Source organism: Carassius gibelio, chromosome A4 (assembly GCF_023724105.1).
Source record: "Carassius gibelio isolate Cgi1373 ecotype wild population from Czech Republic chromosome A4, carGib1.2-hapl.c, whole genome shotgun sequence".
NCBI classification, from domain to species: Eukaryota; Metazoa; Chordata; class Actinopteri; order Cypriniformes; family Cyprinidae; genus Carassius; species Carassius gibelio.
In genome coordinates this window covers 33,189,650-33,212,151 of record NC_068374.1, presented here as the reverse complement: position 1 = coordinate 33,212,151, position 22,502 = coordinate 33,189,650, and the positions used below count along the sequence as shown (strand labels likewise).

Here is a 22,502-nt window from a genome sequence, read left to right as displayed (position 1 = left end):
AATACACTTCAATTTAGATTGAAATTATGAAAGCCATGGACAATTGTCATTCATGCCATTATTTCCAGGTTATCCTTCATTCAATGTTATGGCTATAGAACTATAGTATTGCTGCTAGTATTCTAGTAGTATTATTCATGAAAATATCCAAAGCATACTCACATGTATCTTGTTGTCAGTTGTCTGCAGCATGTTGTCACACTTAAATAAATACACAAAAACAATAAGAAACAGCAACAGTTTCTCAGCTTTCCTGGAAGATTGTGTGCGTTTCTGGTGGCATGCTCGTTTCTACACAGACGCCATCATCCATATTTCCCTCTGTTTATCCATCGATCTCGCAAAGCATGAAATCCATCCGTCTGTCTGATTTTGGCACCGTATACTGGGAAGCGCAAAGCTTTGCTTCACGCACAACAGAACGCATCTCCACAGAAACTTCTGATTTGTCCCTGACTAATTGTCCCTGGAGGAATACCTGCGCGTCTCCAAGCGCCGGAGTGCATCATTACGCGCCGGAGGGGATTGCGCGTGCGTAAAGATGAAGTCTCCAACAGGTTCAAGATCCACCCCCCTCCCTCCCCAAAAAACATTCATCGAACATCCGTTTATTACACCGTGAATCTCTGTTAAATAGCGCTTGGTTTGAGGTTAATATATAGGATCCCGGTTAAATGCCACTTACGTACAATTCTTACTTCTAAATACGTAAAGTAATGAAGAAAAAATATTAATAAAAACAAAAAACTGTTGATGGAGCAATGCATAAAAGAAATTAAATAATAAACATAAGGTTAGAAAAAAAATGTAAAATAATGCATGCAAATACTTTAAAAAAAATATATATTTTTAATGCATATTTCCTGTTAATTTCAGTCACATTTGGCACTTGGAAAGTGTTCAAACTCCTGACTTTTAGTGAACAGACAACTTGCAGCTTATACATATTTCATAAACTTTTTGTAGTTCAACCATTCTCTTTTCTCAGCCTCTTTCTCTGTCAACCTAATAAATATTAATGTATTCAAGCTAACTTCATTAATCACTATACATAAACATGCAACCTTTTAAAACTGATTTACAATAAATCACATTTACCTAATTTTTTTATCATTAAATATTAAGACTTCATTAATCAGGACAGTTTGTCCAGGTGTCTAGGAAAGTGTTGTGATTGTGGCATTTGTTGTTATTAAATGGTTAAGGAGAATTTTAGAGCAATAATAGCCAACTTCTTCACCCCTACTATAAGGTTCTGAGGCTTTATTTCTTTTAAGTAATCTACAAACACATAACCCATAAAACTGAGTTTATTTGCCACATAGACATGTTGAGCAGGCTACTCACCTGATCCCAAGACTCTTCACTGAAATCAAATGGATCATCAAAGGTGCAGCTGATGGAGTTCATGACTTCAATCTCAGATAATTCCTTTAATTCACTCCAGATAGAAGAGGACTCACTCAATGCAGTGCTGACTCCATTCAGAACACAGCTATGCACCTCTGTTCATGACACAATACAAATGTTTAGAGCAATTAATATCCATACATTTAACATTTACATTTCTCTTACTCCAAGAGCATGACTACACCGGGTTAAGGATGCACTTTAAACCTTTAAAAGACCTCAAAAAGAGACCTACAAAGACATCACACACCACAAAAAACATAATCTATTTTTACATTAACAATTTGCTATATTTTATTCTAAATGAAATATATATATTTTTCTAAATATAAGCCATATTTATAATTAAAATTCGAATAAATGTCACCTACACAGGCACTCCACATCATAAATGTTAAGTATGTCAACAGCATGTTGTTATCCAGACAAAGCATAACCGTTCTGTTAAATGCCTCTGGTATGGTTTATAACCAAAGTCAGGAGTTTTTAACACACTGTCAACCCATGTACAGGCAATTATCTGTCAACAGGGTTTATCATGACTTACCTACATATGAACAGGATTTATTCACAGCCATGTTACCAGCGAGCTGATGCGCAACCAGGTATGGGACGCTTGTAGACTGTGAAGGTGCAAAATCCTCTCAAGGCTTTGACCAGGCTTAATTTAATACCATGACTGCTGGAAAGAGAGCGAGAGAGAGAGAGAGGGCTTATGATTGTGCCAGAATTTAACTAATTTCCAGGACCTTCTGTCACCGGTGGACACAGCCCACTTATCATCCAGGTCCACCAGAAATGGATCTATTAAAAACTGAGGCAGATTCTGTGGAAATGTCTTGGAGTGTTTATTCTGGCTGACAGCATCATTAGGATGATGCACCTGCCCCATTCAGTGCAACTATGTCACACACTAAAATATTAGGCCTAGAAGCCTTTATCCCAGCAAACAGGAAATGTCCTCAAAACATTGGCTAATGTTCTTGCAAGGTTCTCTCAAAGTTATTATTTCTGAATGTTCTCTGAACATTCAAATTGTCCACTCTCCGTTTTATTTTCTTGGTAAAAAAAAATAAAAAAAAATAAAAAATAAAAATAAAAAATTGGTAAGGGAATTTTCCATTTCATAATTTTGCAAACATTTTTGGAATGTTACTTTTTTTTGGATATTCTCTAAACATTCTAAAACAGGCAGTAACATTTAAAAAATGTTAGACAGACCTCTTACTAAAACATTCCAGGAAAAATATTCCATGAACAATCTAATGATAACGTTTTTGTCCAATTGTTTTGAGGACATTATTAAAGATTAGATCATTTTGAACAAAAAATTTACATTCCCTAAATGTTTTCTGTAACATTCACATACCCAAGAAAAACCTGGACATTCAGAAATATCTTTTTCATAACTTGATGTAAGCAAAACATTTTTATTATTATTATTATTATTGGCTTGGATGTGATGCTCTTTCATACAGAAGATCAGAACCCCTTTAGAAACATATACTGGAACACACAATTACCGTGATTTTCATGTTGCCAAGAAATGTTCTATATAGGAACTCATTCAGATCAGCGAGGAAACATAGGATTTCCTCCATTCAGGAGCGACACTTATACCCCTCACCAGCTCACCCACACAACTGCTCTCGATTTGCTTGATTTTCTCTTGGAAAAAAGAATGGTGAGTATGTCACGTTTAACTCTTCAAAAGCCTGCCCATTAAATCAGCCTAGATGCTCCCATGCATTTCAGACCTTCTATTTAAATACATATATACTTTACATTACTCACATAGTTCTGGAGGGTACAGTTAGGACAGATTTGGTCCACTGAAAGGGAGGGATTTGCACTGTAAAGGCATAAATCTAATATGTATGTATCTTAATCCATGCTATGTACATATGGTGGGAGGTTAAGGCAAGGTATTGATGAAAGTCAACTGTGCAACAGACAAACAAATATACATTCAATAAATTAATAACAGATTCCACCTAAAGAACCAAGAGGTTTGGGGCTGTGAATGTGGTGCAACATTAGCACGCGCTTGTTTTTCAGCTTGTCTTTTAGTAGTGTGTGCCCTCATGTGTTCAATAATCAACATTGCAACCTAAATATCGCTCTTTTATTTTTATTTTTTTAACATTGTCTGAAAACCACAAGAGGGCACCATTAACACAGCATCATCGTGTCCCTTTACGTTTGCCTGTATAAATGTATATATTTAAATTGTTACAAATTGAGGCAAATAGATAAACGCACAACTGTACAGAAAAAAAAACATTAATAAAGTGAGTGATGCTACATTTGTTTACAACACACATTATATTACAAAATTACATAGGCCTACTGTCTGAATATGTAAGTTTGGTGGTTAAAAAAAATAATGTTGCTGTCCTTGATTATAATAGCATAGCATAACATAAGTGATAGGCCTAATTTTTTTTAAAAAAAGTTTAATCTTGGCTAGACTTTATTCAGCAATATGTTCTCTGATAATGCACATGTTCTTGTTCGCTTTTATGTGTTGTTTGAATAACAGTCAAAATTAAAGTGTAATTATTTCATTAAATTCTCATCAGGTTTGGCCAAAGTACAAATTCAGTAGTATAAACAAATATTTTATGACATGACACACCCATATCTGGTAGCCTGCTTGTCTAAGAAGCTGTTTAGTAGGATCATGGTTTTGCATACCATTGCATGAATAACTGCCTGGCACATTATATATTACTATATTTATGATTAACAATCAAATGATTGAGATAGAAACCCCTTGGTATGAATACAGGTGCCATCAGTTGTCTTCTTATGAATGATTTGTTTTGTCATTGAGTCAGTGTTGCTGATGCAAAGTAGGCCCTTGGTTAACATACACCAGGCAACTCAATTAGGATTTAATCATGAGTCATTTGCCAATGGTTAAACATTAAACTGCTGGTTACTTGAAAACTAACCTTCATATGGGAGATCACAGGGGTATGTGAATATTTGATCTGTTTACTGGTCGCATATGTCAGATTTATTGCATGGCTCAGGCAGAGAAAAGCAGTTGCTCTCAAACATTGTTTACTTAATGAAGTCAGTGTATTGGTGAAGGGATAGATAAAATAGGTCAAATGATGGAAGGTTTGCGGAGACATTTTATCACTTGTCTTTCATCACTCACTTGTGAAAGTATTTTGTAGTATTTTTAAAATATGGTGCAAATGAGCGGTAAAAAACCTGATTGCGCATTCTGTTTTTTGCTTTTTTTCCTGTCCTTGTGCAAGATGCCACCTTGGTCGGTTGCCCATGTAGCCCATTCCTAAATCCACCACTGCATAGCATCATTACCCACCACTAGCCTCCAAATGTCCCGAACTCAAAAGAGCGCTTTTTTTTTCTAAACGGTCTTTGTGCCACTATGAATACAGAGTTGTTTTGAAGAGAGATCCTTTCACAAAAGGCCTCAAACTGACCCTTATTTCTCCTTTTCCCTTTCTTTTTGAGAATAAATCGGTTTAATTTCTAATCCAACTGAGGAAATGTCAAGGAACCACTTAATATCACTTAATATTATTAATATCCACACAAAAGATGATATTTTTGAAGAATGTTAATACCAAACCATTTTGTTCTGTTGTATTTTGTATCCACATATTAAAAGTCAATGGGAAAGGAAACTGATTAGTTAACAAAAACATATTCTTTTGTGTTCCAAGAGAAATTCATTGTGAATGGCATGAGGGCGTCTAAATGATAATTTAAATAAAAAATAAAGAGTATGACTAAAAAAAATATGCAATAGGTTTTCCCAGCAAAAAAGAGGGTGTTTTGTTATACCATGACACAGACAAGATTAAATGTTGTCATGTCTTTGCTCAACGTGTGAAAATGTAGAAATATGTGCCCACATTCCACGAAACAAACATGCATGAAATCTGCACTTTAAAAACTAATCAAATTTGATTGTTTACAAAAACAGACATTGTTCACCCAGTAATCTCTCTCAAAATGAAATTACTGGTGAAATGTCACTCTGAGGTCGAACAGGTCTTGTGTCTGAATTAGCTTTTTGTCTGGAATTTCATACCTAAATGATTCAACTCCATAGGCCACTGAATTCAGTGAGCATCTTGGATGCTGAAGTGAGACACACATTGTGACTCAGTTCTACGCCATCTCCTTTGTTGACAATAGCTTCGTTAAGTAGGCTAAATGAAAAATCAATAAATATAGGGTGACCATTCGTGCCCTTCATTCACAGACACTCCCTGGCCAGGATTTCTATATTGCCTACAATATCCAGGTTTTGGCTTTGTTTGTACTGTGCAGACAGATCAGTGTTTTGACATCAAAGTAGCATTAAAGTAATAGAAAGCAGTGACATTTACATTTACGCATTTAGCAGACAGTTTTATCCAAAGCAACTTACAGTGCATTCAGGCTATACATTTTTACCAGTATGTGTGCTCCCTGGGAATGGAAAGACTTTAACCTATCGATCATTCTTTTGTCATGTGACATGACAGCATTGAATACAGAAATTAATTTACAAGCATCCTTACAAATGGGTGCATAGTCATTATTATTATCATCATCATTATTATAATTATTATTTACTATTAATGTTACTGTGTTTCTGGTCTCAAATTGTAGCTTGTTACTTCTTATGGTTTATAAATGTGTGAATTGCTGTCATGATGGTTATTTTCCATACACTGAATGTTGTAACAAAGGTAATAAAGAGTTGGTTAGTATTACTATAATTATCATTATTATTATTAAGTTTCTTTCCGGCTCAGACTGCATATAGGTTAAAGCTTATGGGTCTGTGAACAAATGACTCGAAAAACCCAAAGACTCATGAGATGAACTAATCAATTCTCTTTCCGGTCCCAGACTGCATTGGTGAACTAACTACTAAACTAATTCCAGTACAGAACCTATAGAGTTTTGCGCATGCGCGACGGAACGAATCACTCTCAGGACGACTCGTTCTTCCCGAGTCACATTAAAGATTCGAATCGTTCACGAACGACTCATCACTACCCTCACTTTCCTATACACCGATCGGTCTGTGCAGCGCTGCATTATCTCGAACACTCCTAATATGTACTACACGTATTTGCATCGCTTCTCATTCTCTGTAGATCCCACTTTCTCACGACTGGTCTATTATATACAATGCCTGCATGTTATTGGTCTACTGCTTTTCGATCTTTACCTGCAGCAAGTACCTATAAGCTAAGAAAACAAAGCCAAAACCTGGATGTTTTAGTCAATAGAAATCCTGGCTAGGACCTGTCCGGGAAAAAAGCACGCATGGTCACCCTAATTGCCTAAATATATGATATTCCATCGAGTCCCTGGCAGTATGATTGAAAGTCATTGTATTCCAGTTGCTAAAGATGACGTGCATCACAGAAGGAGATGGACGGGTGTCACAACACTGGGGGAAGAAGAAAAGCGCTGCTCTGACCGTGACAATGGGCTCCATTCATCTGCAACGAAATTATCATCCTCACTGTACTCGCCTCTCCGCAGAGCCGGCACCACCAGCTTTAGGAAAAATCAATCAAAGCAAAGCATTTCTATAATTAGACAGAGGACAGACTTTGTAAACAGAGCAGAAAATGTTCACTGTGGAAGCAGCCATGAGTAATCGTTGCATAAGGTAGCAGTGAATGTTAATTATCCGCTTATTCGTGTTTTCCGCAAATGCCACATGTGAGGTGCAATGCTTTGTTAAATATACCTTAAAGTTTTGAGGATTTAGCATCTTTATATTAGCTTTTGGAGAGTAAACCACGACTGACTAATGACGATGTGTCATGTGATGTTGACATCCTCATCATTTAGAGGAAAACATTATATATATGCTGTAGCCTATTTTACACTTAAAGTGAGATTTTGAAAAATGTATAATTTATAGCCTGCTGTCAAGTGGTTTCAGTATTAAAGATCTATTGATTAAGCCTATTTCAGAGTAAAAATGGCATCAGATAATATTTGTATACAGCTCTTCGAGAAGGATAGATAGGCTTTAACAGCTAAACTAATTGCTAGCATTGCTGAAACAAAAATATCTTATGAAAGAATGACATGAAATTTTTATTATTTCATTTATTTTATTTTGTTATTTTGTAGAACATTCCATTTTATCATTTTGCAAAAACAAAGACCTTACATTTGAATGTTCTCTGAACTTTATCCAGTTTTTTTTAGTTTGCAACATAAACACACATCTTTTATTAGATATCACTGATTATATTATGATTGCAGATCTGCTCAATTGTTAGTGTTGCAACCATTGTGACAACTTTTTTTTTTTTTTTTTTTTGGCCCCAAGGTCAAAGCGATTGATTGCCATCTTAAAATTGATAATACACTGAGACATGTCACAGAAAGGTGTAAAATGCCATGTTCAGAAGAGAGACAACTCCTATCTTGTGATGCACACGGTCTGAAAACAAACACAGAAAACAAGACAGAGAGGACACTCTTAACATGTTCTTCTTCAAAGAAGAAGAAAGCTATTATCTTTTATTTGTACAAACAAATTCATTAGCCTAAAAGACAGAAAGACAAGTGTGACTGACTCCAGAGCGTCTCTCTCACATGAGAGGTGGGAGTTTGCTGTTATAAAGTCACTTCCCCTCAGCGCAGCAGCATTGAGCCACAGACGAGCATCAAGGACAGACACAGACCTTTGGGAAATTAAACATCTGAGAACAACAAAACTTCTGTTGCTGTCTATTAGATTTAGAAACTGGATTTACATGATGTCGAAGTCAGGCCTGTCCAGTGCAGAGCAGTGCATCAAATACATGATATTCGTCTTTAATTTCATATTTTGGGTGAGTTTGATACTTAACACTCCTAAATGTTTTATCGAGGAAAAATATTTGTAAGCCTATGTGAGTGCCATAATGTCTTGGCTACATACTTGATATTCTGTCTGAAGATGCTAGTACTCTTTGAGTTTTTAAACACATTTCTAAAAATAGGCCTTGCTACTTTGTAAATCACTAGACTAAGATAAATATAAAAGGCTGATATCTGTTTTGCTGAATTGAATTGACATTGATTGGCTCTCCATGTCGTTTCGAAAATTCACCTACTATGGTGAAGGCTCAACTTAATATTAATTAGGCCTAGTATAACACTATTGTATGGCATCTGGATCAGCGAGAACAGTACGATTGTATATGCTCGCAATCTTTGATCTGTTGGCAAATTATATATACATATATATATATATATATATATATATATATATATATATATATATATATATATATATGTATATATATATATATATATATATAAATTATGAGATAACGCATAAGTTATCTAAGGAACTACTATATGAGGAAAAAAATAGCCTAGGCTGCTACTATATATATATATAGTAGCCTAGGCTATTGAACTATTATATGCCTAGGCTACTATATATATATATATATATATATATATATATATATATATATATATATATATATATATATATATATATATATATATATATATATATATATATATATATATAGTAGCCTAGGTTATTGTTTACGCATATAATAGTTCCTTAGATAACTATACGTAAAAAAATAATAATAATAATAATTGCCTAGGCTACTAAAAAAATGAGAATCGACTCATGACGCGATTTTACTCTTAATTAGATTACGCGACTTTCATCTCCAGGAATGTTAGGCTACCGAGGAACGTCAGCACGACATAATTAATATTCATGAGCTAAGAGTTCATCATATATATATATATATATATATATATATATATATATATGTAAACAAATCTATGTTCGCCATAGTGTGATTCAAAATATGACGGCGTGGGCAGCGGGTAAGCAGAGCGGTTAACGAGACGTTTCAGGTTGAATAATGATAACGTCCAATATGGTATTTTTTTCTCATTGAGAGGAAGAACATTTCAAACTTTTGCATTCCTGTTGCTTGGAAACCACATCCTTAATCCATCCCATCAATTAGGTTAAATTTAGCCTCAGGGATGAAATGTAAACATATTTCACAAAGAAAGAAATAAGGACAGAAACCCATTACCTGTCACTATAGAAAAATAAACATATAGGCTAAACAATCTATATTAGCACTAACAAGTTTGGCAGAACATTTTGAGTTCTTCACCAAGAAACTTTAACCCTGTAAAACCTGACATAAGAGATATTTTTAAAATAAAGGTTTATTGCACCAAGATATATTTTATATATAAAAAGGTGCTTGTGTTTTATGTTTTGTGGCATTTCTCATAAAAACCAGTCATTTATGGTCCATGAAATAAGAGAATATGGAGATGATACATGAGGAGGAAAAAAATCCACACCGAGCAAAAATATGCAATTTGGCTCATAATGCCAAAAAGATGAAATTCAGAGCTTGTAATGTAAATCAATAAGCGCTCTAGCAAATGCATATAAATATCAGTTGTCACTTTATATCTTCTAATAATATGTTTTAGGAAGATGATATTTAATTAGCTTTTATTATAAAAGTTCTGCAGTTTTCATTGTAGGGGCAAAACATATAATTCAGTGCATGATGATTGAGAGATGAATAAATAGATAGATAGATAGATAGATATATAGATAGATAGATAGATGACAACCTTTTATTTGCGATCTTCCCCTACACTTTCCTGTGACACAGAACATTTAAAATTGTAATACATTTAAGGTCAGTCAGGTAGGAGCGAATGGCCTGCTGGATTTTTTTTTCCATTTCTGGTACTCAGTGTCGTGTGTTTTCTCTTGAAACTATGCTTACATTTTAGCCATGGCCGCAGGATTAGAGTGTTTCAAATATGAAAAAATTATCTTCAACTTTATATTCTAGGTAGGTGTTTTTATATCATTACGTGAGCACGTTAATTCAGTTGTATGTTAGAGTAAAAAGGGAACATAATTGAGAGATGTAAATGTGGGTTAAATGTGATGTGATGAGGATGTAAAAGTTTTTAGTTGCTTGTTTACATGTCATATAGTTTGTGTGTGTTTGCTCACTCTGATTATCTATAGCCTGTTTGATGTAGTGCATGACACACTTTGCTCTTTGAGAGACACAATTCTCAACATTTTGTCTACAGTTTTCACACTTGACTTAAGTGTGAAATTAGCTGCTTGTGCATGTGACTTAAACAGCAGCTGTGGTCAGACACATTCAGTCTGGTTAAATCTGTTTAAGAACATGTAGGGTTTAATTGCACAACAGCTCATTTGTGGTTAACATCTAGTGACTGTTTTATGCATGCCTGCTGTAATCGTACGTTTACTGTTGACCTTTAAATGTGTTTGAAAAAATAGTTTCACTTGAATGTGAGATATTTTAACATGTAAGTCAAAAACAAAAATAATAAAGTTCAGTCTGTAACGTTTATCTTGTCTCAAAGTGCTTCAATATGAAAACTCAAAAGGGTCTTGGTATTTAGTCCTAGACCTAAGTGAGCTTTGTGATGAGTGGACAAAATGGCAAACACTGAATCAACCCATCAGCAGCTCCCATTGTGTGTGAATGGAAAAAGCTAGGATCAGATTGGGACTCTTCGAGGAACAAGCCTCCACGCTCCTGGCAGTCAGTCACCATAACTCATTTTGGGACTGTGTTTTCCAAAGCAGAAGAGCACTGGAGGATTGCAATGAATTTTTCAAGTGCCTGAGATGCTTGTGTGTAAGTGTGGGTTTTTGGTATGATCTGGTTTGACAAGTATGGTTTATTTCCTAGTATACATTACATCATTGGTCAAAGCACTCAAGGATAAACACTGATCCATCCATTGTGCAACTTCATAGAAGGTGGAATGATAATGAAAAGTTTCACCAACTTTTTTTGTGCATACTTCTGTTTTGACTGCAATCAATTCTAAAGGTGTATTTTATTTTGTATGTGAGCTGTTAAATAACTTATGCCTGTGAGAATGTGTAGAAGCAAGAAAGATTACAATCTAGTACTTACACATTCGTACAGCATCCTAGGAGTTGCTCTGGACAAATTAAGAGTTTAGAGTACAGAATATTTTTGCATATCTATTTCTAATGTTTGCCATGTGGACGTAAGATCTTGCAGTTGCATGCAGGCTAGAAAGATTATCAGGTTGGTCAGCTTTTTGTTGAAGAGGTTAAGGTTTAGTTTGGACCTGACTTCCTGAAAGCTTCACCCTTGCCCTGCAGCTATGTTTCCTTTATGTTGTTGTTCAGTTTGCCAATGTCACTGTTTCTTAAATTTAACACATCCCTAGATTTATTAGCCTACATCTTTTGTTTGTGTCCTCAGCTCGCAGGTACAGGAGTTTTTGCTGTTGGTCTCTGGCTGCGTTTCGATGAAAGAACCAAAGAATTCTTCACTGGAGAAAATGCTTCAACTGTATTCCTCACCGGTGAGTTTGGTCTGGATTTCTAGGTTACCCTTCCTCGGTCCTGAGTAACTTCTCAGCGAACCAAAAGACTCTCCTTATCTCCATACACCTCCGTATAGCTCCTTTTATCACCTACATGATCAGGTCTTTATAAGTTGATTGTGTATGAGGTACAATGGAGGTCATGGAAAGCAGACACACCTATTTCCAGACACCAGACCATCTGTCATGTGAACAGTGCATCATGAACAACATTCAACAACAAACAAATAAAATGTGAATCAGGAACATGACAGAGTTGTTCTGGCTTCTATACAGTATATAAAATGTATGAAAAAATGCACACACAACTAGTCAAAACTTATTGGAATAATTAATAAAATAAGTATCTTATGTTTATTTTATTTATTCCTGTGATCAGCTGTATTTTCAGCATCATTACTCCAGTCTTCAGTGTCACATGATCCTTCAGAAATCATATTGAAGGATAATATTCTTTGTATCTTGGCTTGTGGAGGAAGACCACAAAACAACCATAAAAATGAGCTTTAAACCCAAAACCAGCCTCCTAATAAAACATCCCTCAGTTTTTGAAGGGTGGAAACCGCCTAAATATAGTGACAGGGATGTTGGGTTTCTGTTTGCAGATTTGTTTTTTAAGAGGCAGGTTGTTTGAGTTATAATGGGAGTAGTGTGTTTTGGAGGAGGCTGTCTTTGGCCCGCGTGATGCCAGCTCTGCCCTTTCCCATCATCCCTCACAGAGCCGCCTTTCTCCTCCTCGCCAACAGAACCCACATTGTTTGCTCCCTTCCCACCTCCTTTTGTTTGGCCTCTGTCAGAAGAATGTTTGCCTCCATCAAACCAGAAACATTGTCATCTTAGTAGTCAAGTGTCAAAGTGCATGTCAGAGGTTTGGAAAGAACTTTAAGCAATGCAATGCCAAACATCCTAATGACGGACAGTCCAGAAAAGCAGCTACAAAGGTTCCACAGGGGGTTTAGAAGAACCATTTTTTGGTTCCCTGAAGAAAATCAAGAAATAACAGTCCTTAAAAAACTGAATATGAAGAATATTTTAATCATCTGAAGAACCTTTTTCCTCTAAAGAGCCTTTTGTGGAATTGAAAGATTCCATGGAGGTTAAAGGTTCTTCATGGAACCGTAGATTCAATAGGTAGGTTGGTGTTCCGTTGTTTCTATGGATACAGCACAATCCACTTAAATGGAATTTTGATTTGCATATCTTGCTTTGCATAGCTTGCAATGTATAAATTATAACTTTTTCCTTTCGCTACTTTATCAGAATAAGTAGCTACAGGAAAACGTTATAATTTACACATTGAGAATAATGTATGGTTGTTATATATTAAGTCTGAGAAAATGCTATGCCTTTGACTTCAAGCATTTATTTTATTTTTTATTTTCAGATGAGAAGCCAAAGAAATAGTAAGGCAACTATAATGGTAAGTGAATGGGAGTAATAGTGTGGTCTCTTTCTCCACCTCAGGGGTCTACATCCTCACTGTGGCAGGTGCCGTCATGATGGTGGTCGGGTTCCTCGGCTGCTGTGGAGCAATAAAAGAATCCACTTGCATGCTGGGACTGGTGAGTCCTCCCACATTTCTACAACATAAAACAAAAAAGATTTTGTTCGACGTTGTTCGATGCAGTTAAAATAAAGGTTTTTGCAGTCATGCCGTAGAGTGGCCATTTTTGGGTTCCTCAAAGAATCTTTTAGTTTTTCTGCTATGAAATTTTCACGGATTTTAAAGGTTTTTAATGGAAGCATTGATTCCAATAGAGTTATCATGGTTATCATGTGGCTTTGACCCCGCAGGCATGATTTATTCTTTTTGGTTGGCAGGATGAGAATGAAAATGCTGTTGTCCGTGTTCACTTCTTCTCTCACTTTTTCTTGCTCACTCCAGTTCTTTGTGTTCCTGCTCATCATTTTTGCTGCAGAGGTGGCCGCTGGAATCTGGGGATTGTCCAATCAAGACGAAGTGGGTGACAGTCATTCTTCTGATAGTCAAGTCACATTTATCTGTATTGAACTTCACTTTATATAGTACAGTAACTGATGGGAGTGATCAAATACAAAATATAATTCTATCCAGCTATAAAGCAGCTGTAAAGAACAATAGTGTCGTTATGCAGATTCCATTCAATAACTGTCAAATTTCCAATTCTGAAATGACTTCAAGGCAGCTCTACTGAAGACAATAGTGTCAATATTGAGTTCAGATCTTATCCATTAGTGTCAGTAGAATCGCTAATATTTCTGAAAGTTAATTCTTTCTTCTGATACTCCTTCATTTCCTCTTTATTTCTCTATTTCTTCCTCAGATCGTGTCTGATGTCAAGCGGTTCTACACAGAGGTGTTCAACAACTACAGAGAGACTAAACAGGAAGCGCTGAGAGAAAGTCTGCGAGCCATGCAGTACGGAGTAAGTGTTCATATTTATGTTTTATTCGAACCATAAAATCAGAATCACTGAATGAATGGAGGAAATAAAGCTGAATGTAAAATTAACTGATTATGTTCAGCTGAGGTGCTGTGGACCATCAGGAACACTTTTTGATGGAGCAATCGAAACCTGTCCCAAAGAGGAGGGTCTTCGAATCTTTGTCACAAAGGTATGAGAAACTCAATGAATGCTGAATCTTTTTAAGCAAAATATCTTCAGTTAAATGTGTTTTTCCATGTGCCGTTGTTACCTCCTGTGTTACCTCTCCAGAGCTGCCCAGACGCTATTGAGGAGATCTTCACCTCTAGGCTTCACGTGATCGGAGGGGTTGGGATTGGGATTGGTGCGGTCATGGTGAGAAGATACTTATGCATATGATTCTGTGCATTTCACCAAAAAGCTTTGCTGCTCCAGAGCTTGTAGCCGAGTCGTTCTCCTCATGTCACACTGGTGTCAGTTATTAACCGCGTCTCTTTCATTGGCAGATCTTCGGCATGATCTTCAGCATGCTGCTGTGCTGCGCCATCCGACGAACACAGGACATTTGAGCTGCCGTCGCTGCTGCAGCCCATCATCTGCTCAGTATTTATCTGTGTCTGTAAAGGTGTGTGTGTGTGTGTGAGCTTGTCTGTGTTTGGAAAAGCACTTTTAACCAAGGCCAGCATTAGTTCTCAGCTGTTACAGGTCATGCATATGTTGAGTGGATCAATAAATTGCACTTGAGTCTTTTTTTTCGACTAACATTCAATTGCCTCTTTGAATGTACCTGTAAGCTTTTGCCATTCTTTTAACATTTTATGTGGCTTATTTTATCTACCCATATGAGTGTCTGGAGAGAGTAACACCTACTGTAGTAAATAACCAATAAAGTTGATAAGTAATTGACTGAAAAGTGGTGATTATTATTTATTGATTTCTTATGCGATAAAACTACAGTATATATATTCTGCACTGCCCTCTGGTGTTTTTACAGTGCACTGGCATCCCAACATTACTGTTATACTTCCAAAATCTATTAAAAAAAAATTATAATACATTTTGTATTTTACAGATCTAAGAATATTTTTTTTGCTAATCAAAAGAGGTTATTTGGCATTTTGGTAATTAACATCTAGTAAATCACGGGGTAATCAACTATTTATTAAATGCTTTTAAAAATGTAACGCCAACTCCAGCTCGAGTTATAACCACAATAAATCAATAAATAACAGCAAACGTGTGCAAAACCTTAATCAAGTTCAGGCAGTTTAGACACTGTTTGCAGATCTCATGCACTCTTTTTGGAAAACTCTTTTTGCACTGTGCTGAAGTTGTGATGCAAAACCCTAACCACAAGAAAGTAAAAGTTAAGCACAACTGTAACACAGTTGTCATCATTTACATCATTGACTCCATAGTGGATAAACACATGTTCTCTGAGGATGAGACATGGGTTCAAATCCCAACTCCAAAATTCACAAACACACCTTACTTTAATATCTTTATTGCGAAGTCATATAAAAGTTCATCCTGTATTCCAGCAAGAGATCTAGTCGAGTATCAGTACAGTCTCCCCCTGCAGCAGTTATAATTTTGGACAGACTGAAAAAAAAATAATAAAGCTGCATAAAAATTCTCATCCCGCATCCGTTCCCCATCTACTTAGGTTACTATCGTTTGCTTTTCAAAGGAGAGGCCCTCAAAAGAAAATGTTGGTATCCTACATCTTTAGTGCACTAGAACACACGAGATGCATTACCTGTCCATCATTACAGTCAACATCTGTCCACACGTCCAGAGATCTGCTTCAGCCGGATGAGTTTACAACGAACAATGCATCACTTATTCTGAAGATTCAAGACTGAAATACATTTAACATTATTTAGACATTATTACACACATACTGCATATCTAACAAATCTACAAATAAATTAAAAGTTAAGAAATATAAATTTGATGCATATACTGAATTCTCAAACGGTGTAAAGTATTTCAGAGTCTATTATACGTCCTGCAGCAATCCTGCAGCTTTAATAATCTTTTAGTTCAATCTGCTTCTATCGCCAGATTTAATTAAGACGGATTTAATTAAATAAATGTGCATATACATTCACAGTTTCAGAAGATTACAAAGGAAGTGCAGCAACTGATTCATCTGTTATTCTGAAGGTCTGACAGGTTCAGCAGAAAAACAGCACGAAAACAAAGATGTGATAAACAGAAGATGTGAGTGTCTTTCAGAAAGTTACTCACAGGTGAGTCGCGTGACACTCGTTTTATCGCTCGGTTTAGTTTCCAGCTGAGCTGAAAGATGTGCTGTCAAAGTGTCAGTAAAAACTTTGAAGACTAAATCATCTGCAGAATCGGCACGTGTTGTTGTTGTTGTTGTTGTTGTGACTGTCGTCACGCGTCATGTTGACAAACAGCCTGAAGAAGAAACCCGATTGCGCCGCCTAGTGGTGAGGATGAACAATTTAAACTAAATTCTAAAGTAAACTCTGTTAATTGAAATCTTGCTCTTTCGTGTAACGAAAAATTGTGTATATTGTACAGAAAAAAAGGTAGTAATATGTATCTCATGTAGAGTCATATATGTTATTAGTGTTTGTGTATGTATGTTTGTATGTATGTATACACCAAAGAGTTGCATACAACTCTTACTGTGACATCCAATCATTTATTTTCAAATTTATATTAATAAATAATATTTATTATCAAACAAGAAAAACATTACCTTTTAGTAAAAATATCTTAGATATCTAAGCATCTTTTAAATTAATATATAACCTAATATATATGCATATGTGTGTGTGTGTGTATAAATCAGAGAAACTTAACTCTGCCATCTACCCCAAGCCAAAATAAAGTTTTGATTCATTGCATTGGTTTAAATTGTGTCCCTCTAGAACAAAGCATAATGTTCGAGCAATCTAAAATAAGATCAACTGAAAAATGGAGTATTACTTTTTTTTTATCAGTAAATATAGAAATTGCAACAACAAACACATATAGTGACTGGGGCTGTCAATCTTCAAAATGGTTAAAAAGGTATTTACACTTTATTTGTGGGTCATTAGAAATAACATTTCAAACCTGGAAAATGGGTCTACAAAAAGTGGGAAGAGAACATTACTGAACTTTGGTTGTGCTGACGAAACAATATATCTACTGTAAATTTTCCCCATTTACAATTTGCCTAAAAGATGGCTTTTGGTTACAAACAAATGACAACTAATTTATCCCAAAACAACATTATGGTGTCTTTAGATCAGTGGAAAGCTCTTCATTATTATAGCTGTTAAACATACAAGCACATGATTATAAAAAATATACATAATGCTTTGATATTTTAATGACTTAAAAATTACCAATGCAATACTAATTTGTTTTTCAATCACACTGAGTATTGCCAATTATAAACCCTGGGTGAATTTCCCAGTGTAGCACTTTCAACTACAGTAATAATATTAATACATTTAAACATTTAAAAACATAACATTTAAAATGTCCAAAAATAAAGTATCTGTATTATATATTTAAAATGTTATGGTATTATATTTTACTTATTGAATATAATATGGGATTTGAATATCCATTAACTTTAACAGTTGAAATACAAAATTAGAAAGCTGTTTTTTTTCCCACCAATAATCGGTGAAAATATATATATAAAAAAAATTCTACATTTTAAATGAAACATCTCATTACAAATACGATTTCAATAAAATAAGAATTATCCAGCATGTCAGTTAGCTACATTTTCTTGCAGTATTCTTTTTCTGGGAGAACTCCTGGAAGACTTTTCCATCTTTCTGAGTTTTCCACGTCAGTGAGGAAGGTCCGCTTATTTGCAGCTTCTTCTCCATCTGTGAGATTCAAGTGAATGTAAATATACAGAGAATCAATTGTAACAGGAACAGCCAGAAGATGTTAGCAGAAAAGTGCAGCTCATTGTTCCTCTGGTCACTGCTCTCACCTCCTCGGAGAGTTTACTCATGGTTCTTTGATCATCTGGGTTGAATGTGGGGTCGGCCTTCATCTCAATCCTCAACAGGACTTTAACACTCGTGTGTAAGCCCTGGACAGACCCTGTGTTTGTGAAATAGGGCTCTAAAGGGCATCAAAGAGGTAAAATGAAATATTTCTGTATCATTACAATTATTTGTTATATGTATTCTTTAAAAGATTCTTTCTTCAAGGATACAATTCAAGTGTAAAAACCGTTACACTTAATTTGTGTAAAAACAACAATTTTAGTTTACTGACGTAGAATTTATTTATATAATGCCATATAGATTTGCACACAAAAACACATCAGCTTTACTTCAATTACTGCAAAATATATTCGATTGGCACTCACCTCTGCAGATGACTCCAGCATCGTGCAAGTGATTGAGGTTGTTGTTCTGCCACTGATCTATGTTACATTGTATCAATGAAGACTCATTCCCTACACAGTCGACAAAATTCATCCATACTGGGCCAGATCCCTGTCCAAAATAAGCACCACCGGTCGCCTTTATAACATCTCCACAGCCCAGTTGTCTACACACCACTGCAGCATCTGTTAGATCCCAGCCATCATCAGACACTGTTCCCCACTGACCGTCATGAAGAACCTCCACTCGTCCAGAACAAACGCTGTTATCACTCACCAGCCTGACAGGGACTAAAGGTGACACCGATGCAAAGAACAAAAAACATAAAAAATGTTCATGATTTGTTGATATTAAAAGAACCTTCTCCAGTGTATGAGCAGATAATGACACAATTTTGATTTCACTTGAATTTTCGTTTTCAACTCACGGCGACACTTGACTCCAGCGTGCCTTGCATGAAGACAGTTATGTGTTCCCCATCCCTCAAATGCACAGGTGCTCAGAGCAGCCTCTTCTCCATTGCAGCTCACATTGCTCATCCATATTTGTCCTGATGTGACTCCGAAATAAGCACCAAATGTTAATGTTTTGATTTTTCCACAGCCCATTTCTTTACATACCACTTTGCCATCTGATCCATCCCAGTTATTATCACACACGGTTCCCCATTTTCCATTATGGAGAACCTCCACTCTCCCAGAACAAGCGTCAAAGCCTTCTACCGTCCTTATAACAGCTGATGACCATGCGGAAGAAAACAAAAGAAACAGCAATTAATTAATGATTTTCTTTAAAATTTCAATTAGAAATACAGTACAGAAAAAGTTATGGAAGCCCATTTCTGCCAAAGAATAAAAATGTGAAAAATGATTGTGGCTTAATCTCACAATTCAGACTTTTTTCTTCAAAATTTTCTTTGCAATTTAAATCTCACAGTTCTGGTATTTTTTCTTCTTCTCATAACTGCGATATAAAGGTGCAATTCTGAGAAAAAAAAGTCTCTTTTTTTTCTCATATCTAACAATTCTTTTTTTCTCAGAATTCTGAATTTACAAATGGCAATCCTGACTTTTTCTATTAATTTTGAGTTTAATTGTTTTTCTATATTGTATTTCACAATATTGAATTTTTTCTATTAATTTTGAGTTTCCTTTTTTCTGTATTGTATTTAACAATTCAGACTTTTTTCTATTCATTTTGAGTTTCATTTTTTTTGTGTATCTCACATTTTCTGACTTTTTTCTATTAATTTTGAGTTTCCTTTTCTCTGTATTGTATTTAACAATTCAGACTTTTTTCTATTCATTTTGAGTTTAATTTTTTATTTAATTTTTTTTTTTTTTGTGTGTGTGTATCTCACAATTCTGACTTTTCCCCCGGGTTTACATCTCGCAATTCTGAGTTTCTACCTCACTTTTTTTTTTCTTTTTTTTTCAGACTTGCTGTTGACTTTTTATTTACAATGTTGCTATTTTAATTTCCACTAACTTACGCTGACAGATGACTCCAACATCCTTGGAGTGACTGCAGTCATTATGCTCCAGTCCAAGATATGCGCATTTGCTCAACGCAGACTCATTTCCAGTGCAGTTTACATTATCCATCCATATTTGTCCTGAACCTTCTCCAAAATACGCCGATCTCTTCACCTCAATCACATCCCCACAGCCAATCTCTCTACACACCACTGCAGCTTCAGACAGATCCCAGCCATCATCACACACTGTTCCCCACGTTCCGTTATAAAGAACCTGCACTCGTCCGGAACAAGAGTTGATGCCACTCACCAGCCTGGTTCTGGCTGATAAGACACATGAATAAGAATCAACAAAAGCATGACAACTTTGATCACATAGTATGCGGTTAAACTGTAAATGGTTTTGTACTCACTCTGACAGATGACTCCAGCATATATGTCAAAAAGGCACTTTTTTTGTCCCCATTTTTCCTCTCCACCCACTGGACATTCTGTCAGCGAGGACTCATTCCCAAAACATTTCACCTTAGTCAGCCATATTTGTCCTGAGCTATTCCCAAAATATTGCGCAGACTTCACCTCTTTCGCTTCCCCACAGCCCAACTCACTACACACAACATTTGCGTCGAACAAATCCCAGCCATCGTAACACACGGTTCCCCATTTTCCATTATGGAGAACCTGCACTCTTCCCGAACAAGAGCTGCTGCCATCAACGAGTCTGACTGAAGAAGCCTCGCCTGACGTGGGATTGCCCAAAACTGCTCGTCATGAGAGAGAAAAACACGGAGAATCACAATTATATCATTCAATATGCAGGGCAAAAATAAGCAGTTTGTAAGTATGAAGTGTTCGAGGTCTTACTTTGAAGGACAATGAGCCATTTGGTACACAGCGCTGCTGGAAAGAAACTAAGAAACATGGTAATGCTAAAAGATATAGCTGATTTTAATAAATAATGCTACTTTTAATATTACCAGATTAATTTAATAAAACAGGAAGATAACTATAGTTTCTGCAGGAATTTGCTTACAGCCTTTAGGATAATGCATTTTAATACATTAAATGTCTTGTAAAGCACCTTGCAATGTAGCTATTGTATGATCTTGAATAATTAAAACCACATTAATAATATATTACAATGATTATACTGTCTGTTACACCTTTAGAAAGTATATTTCATTAAAATAGATGACAAAAAAACAATTTCAGAATTCAAAAATTCAGCTATAATACATTTTAACTTTGGTTACAATTATTTACAAATACTTAATAATGGTTTATATAAAGGTCTTATATTACATTTGGTGTTACCAAAGTTTCTTGTTTTAGACTTGCTTATAAAGCCATAAATATAAATCCTAAAATCCTTCCTTAGGCTACATGTTTAAAAATACCGATAAGGATATTATAATATACCATAATATACAATTTTTCTAATTCTATTGTCTATTTGAAAATTTGCAGAGAATCCCACTTTGTTGCAATCATACTTTGAGATAGAACAAATTAGTAAACATTTACATTTATTAATTTAGCAGACAAATATAAATAGTTAAACAAAGACAGGAAATTTAAAATATGGCTAAGGGGTTCAAACCTTTTGAAGTGTCCCATGTATGCTGCTGTTTTCTTTCTGGGTCTGAGATATAAGTTTGTATATTGGAGATCTATTGTGCATTTATCTAGAGGTACAACCTCCAGCCCACCTGTCTCCTCCCTCCAGGTGACCCTGACAAATTATCACACCTTTTCAGGTTTTTATTTTACATATATTTGCATTATAACAACAGGTGTAGAAGTCAGCAAATTGCACTTTAGAAGAAGGCCGTGACCTATGCAAACCTATCGCCATAAAATAAACTATAAGGTAAAGATAATCTCTCAGATTTTATTATTCTCAACTTGTTTTTGTCTTTCACGATGCTGGGATTTAAGGGGCACAAATCAAGGTTATTTGTCATTGTTTGGCATTGAATTTGAATTGTTTAGTGTTACCAAAAAGTTTGAGTCTGCTACAAACAAATAACAATGACATCAAACAGAAGGCTGTTCATTTTTTCCATTTTGTTTGGTTGTTCAAATGAGTTTTTCCTCCCTAATTACTCTGACATGCCCCATTAACAAGATGCAAACTGTGAACCTTTTGAATATTTACCTTCCACAAACAATCCTGTATTATTTAGGGCCAAACAAGTACCATAATAAGACTTGTTTGCTTTATTCCATGCATTCTGAAACCATTCCATGTTTCACGATTAAAATTTGGCTTTATGTTATTATCCACGGTCAGGCATTCACTCAGTTTTTTAATTGGGATAGGTTGCTTTTCCTTCTAAATACATGCACGTGTCTGTCTCAGCTCATTACCCATTGCAAATGGTTTACAAAACGTTTAGGTATCCTGATAATACTTGG

At 35.5% G+C, this 22,502-nt stretch overlaps 3 protein-coding genes and 1 long non-coding RNA gene across 7 annotated transcripts in view; 1 reads left to right on the top strand and 3 right to left on the bottom strand.

Annotated features, from left to right (window-relative positions):
• The window catches only part of LOC127978236 (anoctamin-1), a 37,301-nt gene extending 35,119 nt beyond the window's left edge, over positions 1-2,182 (bottom strand). For 2 of the 3 annotated variants that reach the window (XM_052583185.1, XM_052583186.1), the window contains exons 1-3: positions 1,958-2,182; positions 1,348-1,505; positions 163-201 (exon numbers count right to left, since the gene is read on the bottom strand). In XM_052583185.1, coding sequence (XP_052439145.1) covers positions 163-201; positions 1,348-1,505; positions 1,958-1,988 — 228 coding nt within the window. In that variant the 5' untranslated portion in view covers positions 1,989-2,182. Of the gene's footprint in view, positions 1-162; positions 1,325-1,347; positions 1,506-1,957 lie in introns of those variants that run through there. The other variant, XM_052583187.1, reaches the window with a different exon arrangement.
• Positions 2,183-8,051: 5,869 nt separating this feature from the next.
• LOC127978204 (CD9 antigen) lies at positions 8,052-15,141 on the top strand. Its single transcript, XM_052583184.1, has 8 exons — positions 8,052-8,252; positions 11,700-11,802; positions 13,288-13,385; positions 13,709-13,783; positions 14,127-14,228; positions 14,329-14,418; positions 14,520-14,603; positions 14,735-15,141. Exons 1-8 carry the CDS (start codon positions 8,175-8,177, stop codon positions 14,795-14,797), a joined length of 693 nt encoding a protein of 230 aa, XP_052439144.1. The 5' UTR covers positions 8,052-8,174; the 3' UTR covers positions 14,798-15,141.
• LOC127978220 (uncharacterized) lies at positions 13,254-16,635 on the bottom strand. Of its 2 annotated transcripts, none has more exons than XR_008158536.1 (3): positions 16,482-16,635; positions 15,988-16,089; positions 13,254-13,403 (listed from the first exon to the last, which is right to left on the bottom strand). It is a non-coding gene; the product is annotated as an uncharacterized LOC127978220 (long non-coding RNA). The 2 variants fall into 2 exon arrangements; XR_008158537.1 differs by lacking the exon at positions 13,254-13,403 and adding an exon at positions 15,717-15,830.
• Positions 16,636-17,839: 1,204 nt separating this feature from the next.
• LOC127977939 (soluble scavenger receptor cysteine-rich domain-containing protein SSC5D) lies at positions 17,840-21,784 on the bottom strand. Its single transcript, XM_052583166.1, has 8 exons — positions 21,685-21,784; positions 20,949-20,995; positions 20,498-20,845; positions 20,100-20,408; positions 19,035-19,343; positions 18,589-18,897; positions 18,205-18,338; positions 17,840-18,094 (listed from the first exon to the last, which is right to left on the bottom strand). The coding sequence occupies exons 1-8, from the start codon at positions 21,699-21,701 to the stop codon at positions 17,978-17,980; spliced, it is 1,590 nt and encodes a 529-aa protein (XP_052439126.1). The 5' UTR covers positions 21,702-21,784; the 3' UTR covers positions 17,840-17,977.
• Between the last annotated feature and the right edge of the window lie 718 nt (positions 21,785-22,502).

Bases quoted from the DNA above. Each gene is read 5' to 3' on its own strand.
- LOC127978204 (XM_052583184.1), top strand. From the start codon at position 8,175: ATGATGTCGAAGTCAGGCCTGTCCAGTGCAGAGCAGTGCATCAAATAC. The intron at 13,386-13,708 runs GTGAGTCCTCCC...TGCTCACTCCAG, and splicing joins CCACTTGCATGCTGGGACTG to TTCTTTGTGTTCCTGCTCAT. The intron at 14,419-14,519 runs GTATGAGAAACT...TTACCTCTCCAG, and splicing joins TTCGAATCTTTGTCACAAAG to AGCTGCCCAGACGCTATTGA.
- LOC127977939 (XM_052583166.1), bottom strand. The intron at 20,409-20,497 runs GTGAGTACAAAA...GTGTCTTATCAG, and splicing joins TGCTGGAGTCATCTGTCAGA to CCAGAACCAGGCTGGTGAGT. The intron at 19,344-20,099 runs GTAAGTTAGTGG...CATGGTCATCAG, and splicing joins TGTTGGAGTCATCTGTCAGC to CTGTTATAAGGACGGTAGAA.